The sequence below is a fragment of the Buceros rhinoceros genome, unplaced genomic scaffold (genome assembly GCF_000710305.1).
Source record: "Buceros rhinoceros silvestris isolate BGI_N320 unplaced genomic scaffold, ASM71030v1 scaffold45341, whole genome shotgun sequence".
Lineage (NCBI taxonomy): Eukaryota > Metazoa > Chordata > Aves > Bucerotiformes > Bucerotidae > Buceros > Buceros rhinoceros.
Window position 1 is genome coordinate 1 of NW_010396844.1, and position 10,854 is coordinate 10,854.

General features: G+C 40.6%; 1 protein-coding gene across 1 annotated transcript in view; it reads left to right on the forward strand.

Annotated features, from left to right (window-relative positions):
- The first annotated feature begins 980 nt into the window (after positions 1 to 980).
- HEATR3 (HEAT repeat containing 3) overlaps positions 981 to 10,854 on the forward strand; it is a 15,920-nt gene continuing 6,046 nt past the window's right edge. The window contains exons 1-8 of the mRNA XM_010146002.1: positions 981 to 1,165; positions 1,867 to 1,954; positions 2,618 to 2,730; positions 4,472 to 4,581; positions 5,183 to 5,323; positions 6,098 to 6,381; positions 7,049 to 7,139; positions 10,271 to 10,428. Of these exons, the coding sequence (XP_010144304.1) occupies positions 1,119 to 1,165; positions 1,867 to 1,954; positions 2,618 to 2,730; positions 4,472 to 4,581; positions 5,183 to 5,323; positions 6,098 to 6,381; positions 7,049 to 7,139; positions 10,271 to 10,428 (1,032 nt within the window). The 5' untranslated portion in view covers positions 981 to 1,118. The remainder of the gene's footprint in view (positions 1,166 to 1,866; positions 1,955 to 2,617; positions 2,731 to 4,471; positions 4,582 to 5,182; positions 5,324 to 6,097; positions 6,382 to 7,048; positions 7,140 to 10,270; positions 10,429 to 10,854) is intronic.

The following is a 10,854-nucleotide window of genomic DNA, read 5'->3' on the forward strand; positions in this document are numbered from 1 at the left end:
TTGCAGGGCTTGGGCTCAGTCTGCCCGAACGAGAGTCTTCCTGTAAGTAGCTAGAACGATGTGTCCAAGATCCGTACGTAAGAAATAAGCGATAGAAAATGCTGAAAAAGACTGAGCTCGGCCACATTCGTGGTTTTGTTTAAGTGTATCAAATGATAGCTCCTCCTGTGCGTGTGACTAGAATAAAAAGTAAAAATCTGTTTTCCTTAGAGTAAGTAAATCCTCTTTGTTCACTTCACCTAACTGAACTCAGTGAACAAATCACTGCTTGATTAGTCTTCTGGACTAATCTATTTAGTCTAAAAAAAAAAAAAAATGTGCAGCGGCAGGGTTGAAGTGAGGGACCCTGTCAGTTCCAGTGAGGCGGGATCTGATGTACTCTGCTCTTCAGCAGGTGGTTATCTTTTCTCTTAAGTTTTTAGCAGACTCCATGACCTCCCGGGACAGGCACTTCTGCTCTGTTATTATAGTCGTGTTTGCAGTTCTCACATCCCATGGAAGCCTCTGTTACAGCAGAAGTCGGTGTTGTCTTGCAGATGTAGAGAACGCATGCTCGTGGTTTTTAAGGTGATGCTTTTGGTCTAAAGGCTGTCATGGTTTTTCAAATTTTTAGATTCTTCAGGTTTTTCTTTACAGAGGCATATGTTATGTGGGTTATACTTCCTTGAAGGTATTTTTCTCCCCACTTCTGTCCATTTTTTAAAATATGGTAATTGAAAGCAGATATGAGGTCTCACCAGTGCCAGCTAGTGTCAAATCTGTGTCTGAACTCTCTTGTTAAATACCCGGAGTATTTAGTTAACACATACAAGCCAGGCAAAGATTTGTAAACTTCCAAGGAAATTAAAAGCTCTTGACTCCCTTCAGGAGCGGTAAAGCAGGAGCTGCAGTGCTGGCCTGCAGATTGAAAGGCAGGTCAGCCTTTTCACTCGGTAAAAACTTTCAGCTGCCTTTTCCCCTGCCCCTAAGCTGCCCTGTTTGTGTCTCCCCAGCTGCAGCATCCAAGTGCTGAAGTGCGAGAGTACGCCTGTGCCAGCATTTCCAAGCTGCTGCAGCAGAAGCATGTAATCCCAGCCTTTCTGCAGAGAGACGTGGTCCGGTGCTTAGGGCCGCTGCTGATGGATCACAGTTTAGGTGTTCGTGAGACGGCTGCAGGTGCTCTCCGGTAAGTGGTTCCTAATACTCGGGTAGAATGAGGTACTCCTGGCACAGTGAGGACAAGAGTGGGGCTTTGCTGTTAAAAGCTGTGGGTTTGAATGCCAGCCTCCCTTGCTACAGCCCCGTTTTGAGTAAATATGCTCCATCAGTCGCAGTCCTTGAGAGAGGAGCTTTTCTTGCTCCATTAGGCTGCTGGGAGTCTTTCATGTCAGGTGCAGGGTTTCAGTTAGTTACTACTGTTCCATCTACTCCCAGTGGGATGCACTATTTTCCGTCCATACATTAAGGAAGAAAGTCGACACTAGTATGAAGAAACAGGGAACTGCAGTGCTGTTAGTGTGGTGTTTGGTGTCTTGATAGCACTGGAGGAGCGGTGAGTCAGAGAAAGCTCATAGCTGGCCTTTTGAGAAACCTGTAAGTACTGACCAGCATCGTTTTGAGCCCGTATTCTGTGGTCAGACCTCCAGCTTGCTTATTTGTGCAAAGATGTAATACTTGTTAATGTTCAAATTGTGTCTTACACTGAATAACATCTGACAGGAGTCAGGGTTTGGTACAGGTAAGTGTCCTAGTTACACTAGACAAGTAACCTCTAGAGAAGAACACTGAATGCATGGGCTGTTTTTCTGTTGGCTTGTTTGATTTTTGTTTTTTTTTTTAACATTCCTGATACGTGTTATATCTGATAATTTTTTTTTTTTCCCCCAGAAATCTGAGTGCTTGTGGAGGGTTTGAAGTCTGTGATGACATGGTGACAAAAGACATCATGACACCCCTTGTCGCACTTCTGAAGGAGGTGTGTTTATTTTCATTCTCATTTTAAAACTCCTCTAGCCATTGAATTATCCCACTTTTAAAAATAGTTCAATTTTTGTAGCTGTTATCAAGATAAGATATTTGAAAGGTCCTTTAAAAAAGTGTTTCAGTAGGTTTAGTAGTTTTTCCAGAGTTTTTGAGCCACTTCCTTCTGCCTCCTGACCTGCTAACTGGGGTCTGTGGTGAGGTCTCTGCCTACATGCATAGGCCAGGATATTTAACTACTGTGACAGAAAAAATATCCTGTTCTGCCCAGGTAACTTTGCCGGTATGTTCTAGAGGTTTTAGGTCTGGAATGTCAGTTAAGATCCAGACCCAGCATTTATGTTGCGACATTGAGCGTTTTTTGGTAAACAGTTTTGTCCAAACGAAAGCTTGAATTAACAGTTGGGTGTTAATTGCTGTTGTAGGATGATCTGTACTGATCAGTACAAGTACTGTTAAGAGTCTTCCTACAAGAGAAAAAGTTATCACTTCCATTGTGGCTGTGATTTCTCAGAGAATAGGAACCTAGTCAGGTTTTCTGGTAATAAACGCTTCATGAGAGATCTTTAGCAGCAGGTGAATGCAAGGTTTTTTTAAGCTTTTGCTTTTCTTCTTGGCTGTTTTGTTTTCTAACCCTGGTTCTCTTGTTTGGTTGTAGTGTAGCACCGGACTAGATGCTAATCAGCTCTCTCCAAAGAAATGCAGAGAGATGAACAAAAATTACATAGAAGACATAGCCAATGAGGCTGTTAATTTGCTGTGGAATGTATGGTAAGTGCTGTGTAAACAGTGGCCTTTTAGAAGAACTAAATTAAATTGTTCCTGAAAAAGAACATGGTAATTGAGGCAGGAAAGAGAGACCTGCCCTTCCATGGGAAGATGTGTTCAGTTGCTGATTCTGATTTCCAGTTGTGTGGCTTCTACATGTGCCTTGCTTAATAAATGGCAGGCCCTCATCTGAGCTGAAATCCAAGCTTATCTTCTACCATAAATTACCTTTGTAAGTGAAGGATTCTAAAAGTGCGTGAACTCAATCATTAGTTTTAGAAGAGTGACAAAACTTGCTTTCTATCGGTTGTTCATCCTAAGATCTTACGTTACCTTCTGAACATGTTCTGTCATAGTTTCCTGTAGAGTTTGGGTTGTGGGGTCTTGCATGTGGTTCCTGTAGATCTGTATCATGACACAGGAGATGGAGAAAATTAAATTGTGATCAGTGGATTCCAGGGCTCTGGGAATATGAAGAGTTTTTGTACTACTTCCTTCCTCTGCAGGTCATCCCGAAAGTTAATATTAAATGTTTGGACTAAGTATCCCTTAGTGACTGAGGCAGAGATACAAATCTGCTTAATTATGTGAGAAAGAATGTGAATTGTGCAATTAATAGTTTACAGTGGAAACATGAGGTGAAAGAAGAGAAATAGCAACACTATTAATGCAGAAATGGCTGTGATACAAACCTGTTCTGAAAGTTCTTGAATTTTGTGTTGGTGCTCTTCGTTTCGTAACAGCTCCGCATCGCTATACAAGCTGGTCCACAGAGAGCTTTGTTTCACGTGTACAGGATTTCAGTGGAGCTGCCTCTGTGTCTGCCTGTATGGGACAGCTGCTGGCTCAAGGCCGTATTTGTAAATGGGTGGGGTTTAGGGACTGGGATCTAGAACAGTACAGAAACTGCTTGCTCAGCACCTTACACAGAATATGTGACCCTTTAACTCTGACTCCACAGTGTTTTGCCTTCATTTTTTAAATTGCCTTTATAAACGCAATGGTTGTAGTTCCCAATCCAAAGCACTTAAGTACTTTTAAGCGCTTCTGTATTTTGAACTCGGTGGCAATGACTATTTGCTGCTGGCTTCACTGCTAAGTGTGATACTGATAAAATTGGGGCTGGCACTGATGCTGAGACGTAAGATTTTCAGAAGTAAATTTTTGAAGACCTTTGTAGCTAGTGAGGTCCCACTTTTTTTAGTGTGAATTTGTCTTGTATCAATACTTTAATTAAAAAATGGGAGTAGCTATGAAAACACAGATCCCAGTGTTAGATAATAAAGTAAATATCTCATTTAGCATTGATTTAGCATGCACTTCTGAATCGTAATAACACTTACTTTCTGGAGTAAGCCAATGCTGATGTGCAGGCAACAGCCTGCTCTGCTGTTGGTGGGTTTGTGGATGAAGTCCTCCTGGGCTGCTGGCTTGTAGCCCACCACTGCAAGCTGCCTTCCGTGCTGTAGTGAGCTCTGTCTGCAGGAGACTGTGCTTAGGTTCCCGAACGCTGTGTGTGAGAGAGCAGCTGGCAGAAGCCAGCTTTCCTCAAAGGTGTCCGGGCTACTGCAGCTTCGCTGTCTTCTGTTTTATGTAGAGTTGATCATAACCTCGATAACCAAGGATTGCCCTTTCAGTAATGTTTAATTCTTAGGCAAGTTTTTAAAATGTGAGTAATGGTGAGTACATGTTACAGTATTTTCTTCTTTGGAAAAGTGTTTTATTAATCTTTTTTATGCGTTAGTGAATGCAACAATACTGCAGTGTACATATTCAATAAAGAAGGATGTCTGGAGGCTGTGTTACACTGCATGAAGAAGTTTTCCACAAACGTGGATCTGGCTATTTCAGTAGGTAAGTGGTAAAAAGAGAAGATAAGGATTTAAAGATACTTTTTTTTCTTTACTATTTGAATATAACACTGAAATCACATTCATTGCTTAATGCACCCGCCTTAGTGTTATTTAAACTTTACACTGAATATAAGACTTTGAATTCCTTTCTGAACAGCGCGTCATTCAGAAGTTCACACCTGTTGTGCTTGTTTTCAGTCCGGAGGAGGATGGCTTATTGGTGGTTACATGTGAGGAAAAATTTTCTGGAAAGACAGCTCTACACAGAGACTGTGTTTTTTATTTTGTTTTCTGGGTTTGGTTATGAAGGTCTTAATTTGTGGAGGAAAGGACATAGTCCATCTAACAAAACCCCTAAAAGTTCCCATCACTTTCAACGTGGTTTTGTTAGTAGTAGTGTTATTGTCTTATAGTGATCATACAGGTGTGTACTCACAACTTTTTTTGGTGTTATCATGCCATTACAACATGATGCTGCGTGAAGTATTTTGTTCTGTGTCTGTGTTTCATTGCTTCAGCTTTTAGGAAGATAATGCTTTATCATTAAGAGAGTGAAAGCTACTGTTGGGTTTGTTAATTATCTTTGTTGTTGTTTGCTGCAGCAAACTGCTTGCAGGCAGTGACAGAAGATAATCCAGATCTTCTTTCTTCATTTAATGCTTCTGCACAGCAAGTATTGGAAGCTGTGATGATGTGTCCAGAGAGCACAATGAAGCACGTCCTTCTGAGAACACTGATAGCAGGTACGATGCTCGAGGGCGTTCTTTGCTTGTGATGGAGAGCACGGCAGGTAAAGGAGGGTGGGAAGGAGAGGCGGCTCAGTCTTCTCTGCTGAAGTCTGGACATCTGCTGGTCAGTGTCTGCATAGGTGGTCCATGAGGTTATTTCTGCCTTTTGGGACTGTGTTTTGGAGTGACCAGGTATTTGCAACTAGTTTTACAATTGTCTTAGATGCTTCATTCCAAATTCAGTACTTGCTCAGTGTGATAACCCATTTTAACTGCTCATCTGGTTTTCAACAGATTCATGTTTCAATGTGAAATGAGTCAATAATAAGTAGTAGAGGAACAGTTTTGATCTTTTTAGGTGTAGATTTTTACCTCAGAGTCTCTACATTGCATTATTCTTTCTACCTCAAATGCTCAACCATGGTGATTTTTGATACTGAAGTGTAATGAACTAATTCTGAGAATCCTTAGAAAATGGTTATCTCTTGGATTTATTATTATAAGTAAAAAGTGTCACTAAGGTCACTCCACATTCTTCTGTGTATACTTACATGCTGAAATGTACTTGAGCTTAGGATGTGGACATAACATAGTTATTACAGATGAGTACCGGAAATGCTAGACAGAAAAAAATACAAGTCTGCAGAAGAAAGACTTGAACATTCATATTGAAATGTAAGCACTGAGTATTTTAAGTAGTGGAGGTTGTGTCCTTAGAAAATGTATGGCTATTACAGAGCTAGGTATTGTATTTTAATACTTTTTGTATCTCAACTGTCTTCTGTTTAGGCACTGTCTGGAATATCAAGGATACCATTCCACTGGGCAGCCTGGGAAGCATGGTTAATGCGATCCTGAAGATTTTTTCAGAATCGTTAGCAATAGATGCTGGTGAAATGATTATTCGTATGAATGAAGCTGAAAAAAACAGGTTAAAACTTGATGCAGAAGCAGAAACAGAGGAAAATATGAGTGATGTTGTAGGCAACTGTGTTTTGAATGAAGATGATGATATGGAAGAAACACCAAAAGGAAAAGTCAGGAGAGAAAATGACATTTCAGATCTGCTTCCGGTAAGCGTGGCCGGCTGGCTCTCGGACAGCTTAGTGCGTTTGGCTGAGCACCTGACTAGCCTTGGCTCAGCATTGGCCAGAGCCAACTACTGACCTAACTCTCCAATAGCTTGATTGTTCTAGTTAAAACTTCAAAGATGAGCATGGAGAGTTTCAGCACAACTTGTTCCACTGTGGTCAAGGTGCGCAGCATATCGGGAAAGCACATTTCCATTTTTTTCTGCGGTGGAAGGTATAGGCTTATCTGACACTTCCACCTGGAGCTGCTGCAGGAAGTTCTGGTTTCTGCAGAAGGCCAGTGAGATCTGTAATGTAACCATTCAGTCATGACCGGAGATGGCTCAGAAGTTAACAAGTGTGTTCACCGTTGCGTACGTGAAAAGAACAACAGAAACGCATGCTTCTGTCAGGGCTTTAGCTAATATTTGGTAATCTTCTCTGTTATGACTTTAGTGCGGGTGGCGTTTCTTGAAGGTAAAATTTGTTCTGAAATATCCAACAGAAAAATGATAGTTAATGCCTCTTGGTGTTGTGGGCTTTTTAAAGTTTTGATGTAGAATGAGAGGGGGAAATGGCTGGACTGTATTTTTAGCTGACAGCTTGGGTACTTCAAATTGCACTGAAATGTTTTACAAGATTAAATTTGCTTCATGTTTTTATTGTTTAGTCTGATAAGTGGGAACTGAAAGAAGTGACAGCTTTACTGACGGCTCAGCAGACTGCTCTGGAAATCATTGTTAACATGTGCTGCAGCGGAGGTTTGTAGGAATCTCTTTCATTGCAAGTGTCGTGGTGCATTTTGTGTCTGGAATGGGTCATGGTTAGTTTGCTGTTTGGTGATCCTGGCTTTTAAGGGCAACTGCGCATAGACCTGTTGGCCTCGATATTCTTATTGGGGGGGCAGACTGATTTGTAAGTTCTGTTACTAATTTAAGTGTGTGTTTTGTCATTTAGGTAATTTCTGTTGCTTACATGGCTTTTTTTGCATGATAATGCAAAATGTGCCAACATATAAGAACAAACAAGAAAAGCACTTGTGATGAAGAGGTATTTCCTAAGAAATATTACAGCAAATTCTTTGTTCAGTTAAGAGCATGGTCTGAGTGTTCATCTGATACAATATTGCTGTGAATCTTATTGCAGGATGGGGTCATCAGTTTTTTTGAAAGCAGATAAATCTTGTAGTTTTGGTATTACAAGTGTTGCAAAAGGAGTAGGAGAGACAACTTTTGCATGCAGCTCTGGCAACAGTGCAGATTTAGGGTGTTCAGAGTTCCACCTTTATGAATTTTTTGGAGAAGGAAAGCTTTTATTCTGGGAAGAGTAAGAAATAGGTGTTCTGTATCTTCTGTGAATGCTGATAACTCAGTTTTGGTGGCTTTCTCCTAATTTTCAGGAAAAAAAAAAGTTTGAAAAAATTCTGTTTAAAAACAAAGAACAACCAAACAAAACTTAACTGCCCCCAAACCCTCCAAAACCTGAAAACTGTAATTGCTACTACCATATGTAAGCCTGATGCAAATGTAATTGTGTAGGAGTTAACTTTGAGTAAATCTTTCAGGTTCTAATAAAATCCACAGTAATACCCAGATATTCCCAATGGTAATTTCTTTGTTCTCTTAAAGCGCAAGGAAATTCTGCACCTAGTATATGAAGCTCTTTTCATAACTGCATTTCTCATCTAATGAGCTGTAATTCATAAGCTCTCCCTTTTAATTGGAAGATCTCTTGTGGATAAGCTGCATATTCTGCCATTCACTCAGAGTAGTGTAAGGTTGACTGTGGTGTATTCCACTCCGGTGCTTTACCCATTCATGGGCAGACAGAAACATGGTCTGTACAAATTAAGGGGAATCCAGAGGCAGCTGTTCATTCAATTTTCAAGTTATTTGAGGACTAAAATAGCTTTAGCTGAGTTCATAGAAACACTCAGCTTGCCACGGAACAGGGGGTGATAACAGGCTGGCAGAGGTGTGTTTTACCGAACGCTGGCTGGCGCTGGGAAGCAGCAGAGTTTTTTCACCTTCACGGGAACAAGGGAAGGAAGCCAGGAGGCTGCAGTATTGCTGTCTGGTCTGTAGTTTGTAGGTTACCAGCACTAGCTAAGATGGGATTGCTGTTGGAAAGGCTTCTGCATTTATAAGAACACTGTAAGAAACCTGATCTTAGTTGTGGGCTAATGTTCTGGAGCCCAGTTCTTGCTCTGCCCTGGTCACTCGCTGCATGTGTGATGACTCTTGTCTTTGCTGTGGCGGAATTGCCTGGTCAGCTCATATAGTTATCATTTGGTTTTCAAGGGAGAATTTTGTTTGCTTTGTAAAGATGGTGGTGGAATTTTTTTTTTTTTTTTTTGAAGAGGCAAGAGACTGACTGACTGGCTTGGTTTTCATGCTTGTTGCTACTGGGTTGGTAAAGCATAAAACACAAGTGGGGGAATTTTTTTTTTTTTTTTTTTAGAAGAGGCAAGAGACTGACTGACTGGCTTGGTTTTCATGCTTGTTGCTACTGGGTTGGTAAAGCATAAAACACAACCATTTTCTCGTGCAAAGGGTATTGTTTAGCAGCAGCATATTACAGCTGTAGAATTAATTGGCTATTATTGTAAACAAAAGATGCCCACTAGATCAAGTTACTGCAGCCTGATGACTGACTTTGGATCAGATAAACAGTAGTCATCACCTTCAAATAAATTCTTAAGCTGCTCCACAGTGCAAGTAAAATGTGTTCCTTTAGACGTTTCTTTCATATTGTAAGTGAATTAGTTTACCTTTTACCACAGAAGAAGTGATTGCTGTTACTGCTATTACCATGGTTACTGTAGCACATAGATCTCACATGAACGTGTGGTGTCAGACAAAATTACTTGGGCAGAATAGGATATTTTTTCTGTCTGATATTTTTTCAGTAGTTAAATAACCTGACCTATGCATGTAGGCAGAGCTTCCACCTGTCAGTGAGGAGGATCAGTCCAACCTGTAGACTTAGGACTTGTGTCAACACCAGTGTCACAGCAGTTAAAATGTAACGAGGTTTAAACCAACTTCAGATAAGTTCAGTGTAAACCCTGAGGACGTAGATAGATCAGTTTAAATATAAACGATGGCCTTAGCTTGTGCTTGTCAGACTGGGTATGCCTTCAGCCGTGGACAGATTATTCACTGTACAGTAGCTCTGCCTGTTGGTACGAGGACCTCAAGCCCTCTTGCCACGTCTGCCCTTGCAGATCTGCTAGCAGAGTAAATCATGTAAGTTTAAACCTTGTTCAGGTTTATAACTGTAAAGGTGGTTTAATTTACTGAAAACGTATTGTCTGAAATGGCTAACGGAGATGATCTTTGCTGTCATCATTTCCTTTCAACTGACCTTGGTGGAGACAGTAACATACTCATCCAGCCCGGTTACTGCTCAGTCAGAGTCTGTGGCTTCAGGATTGCCAGAGAAAACAGTTGCCTTAAACTGATCACAGTTAGTAAACAAATTATTTAACTTATGGTGTATTTGCATGCTTGAATCTACGTCAGAAAGTAAAATGGTACAATCAGTGTTAAAATCTTAGTAAATGCTTTTTGAAATGTTTCTTCTATATCTCTTGGTATCTTGAGTGAAGCATGGTTAATAGAAGAGAATGAAGTACCCACGTATGAAGAACCGCTCATAAGAATATCTGTTGCCTGAGTGAATATAAAATAAATACTTTTAAAAAATAATTTAAACAGCAGTACTATAATATTTCAAACTGTGGCTTAATAGCACTTGGTTTGTGTGGACTTCATCAGACCACAAGAGCTTAAAGACTCCTAAACCAAGAGGTGGAGACAAGCGTAACTGAGAAGCAGGATACCCATTGCATGAGTGCTGTTACAGGTACGAGTCTGTGTTCTGGTCTCAGATCCCTCTGATGACGAATGGGAAGAACTCTCCAGCAGTGACGAAAGCGACTTGTTTATGGAAAACTCCTACAACGAGGGGAGTGGGCTGCTAATGTCACCCCTGTGCCTCTCTGACGAGGTGAACTCAGCGTTTCTGAACAATCTCATTCCAAAGAAGGTATTGTCTTTTATTTTCTTTCCAAAACATGGTACAGTCTTCCCCTTCTGCGTGGTTTTTATCCCAGGTTAGGCAAAAAAATTACCCCAATCCATCTAGAGAAAAAGAATATTTTTAAAAATCAGCCTAGCTTCACTTTTTTTTGCCCTAGAAGTGTAGCATTACCACATGAGCTGTCTTGGCTTAAATAATTTCTTCACATAGGTGGGAATATAGGGTTCTTATGTTTCAGAAATCTGGTGTGGTGGGTTTTTTTTTTTCTTTAATTTGGCTTTTCCAAAATACAGAGGTGGTTATTCCTTGATTTGGACATGAAAAAGCGTTATGTGCAGAAAGAAAGGAAACTTTGAGACTGCCAGATTTCCATATTAGCTAAGTGAAGTGGAAGTAACGTGTGAGTGGCATGAAAAAGTGCAAGTTTCTCTT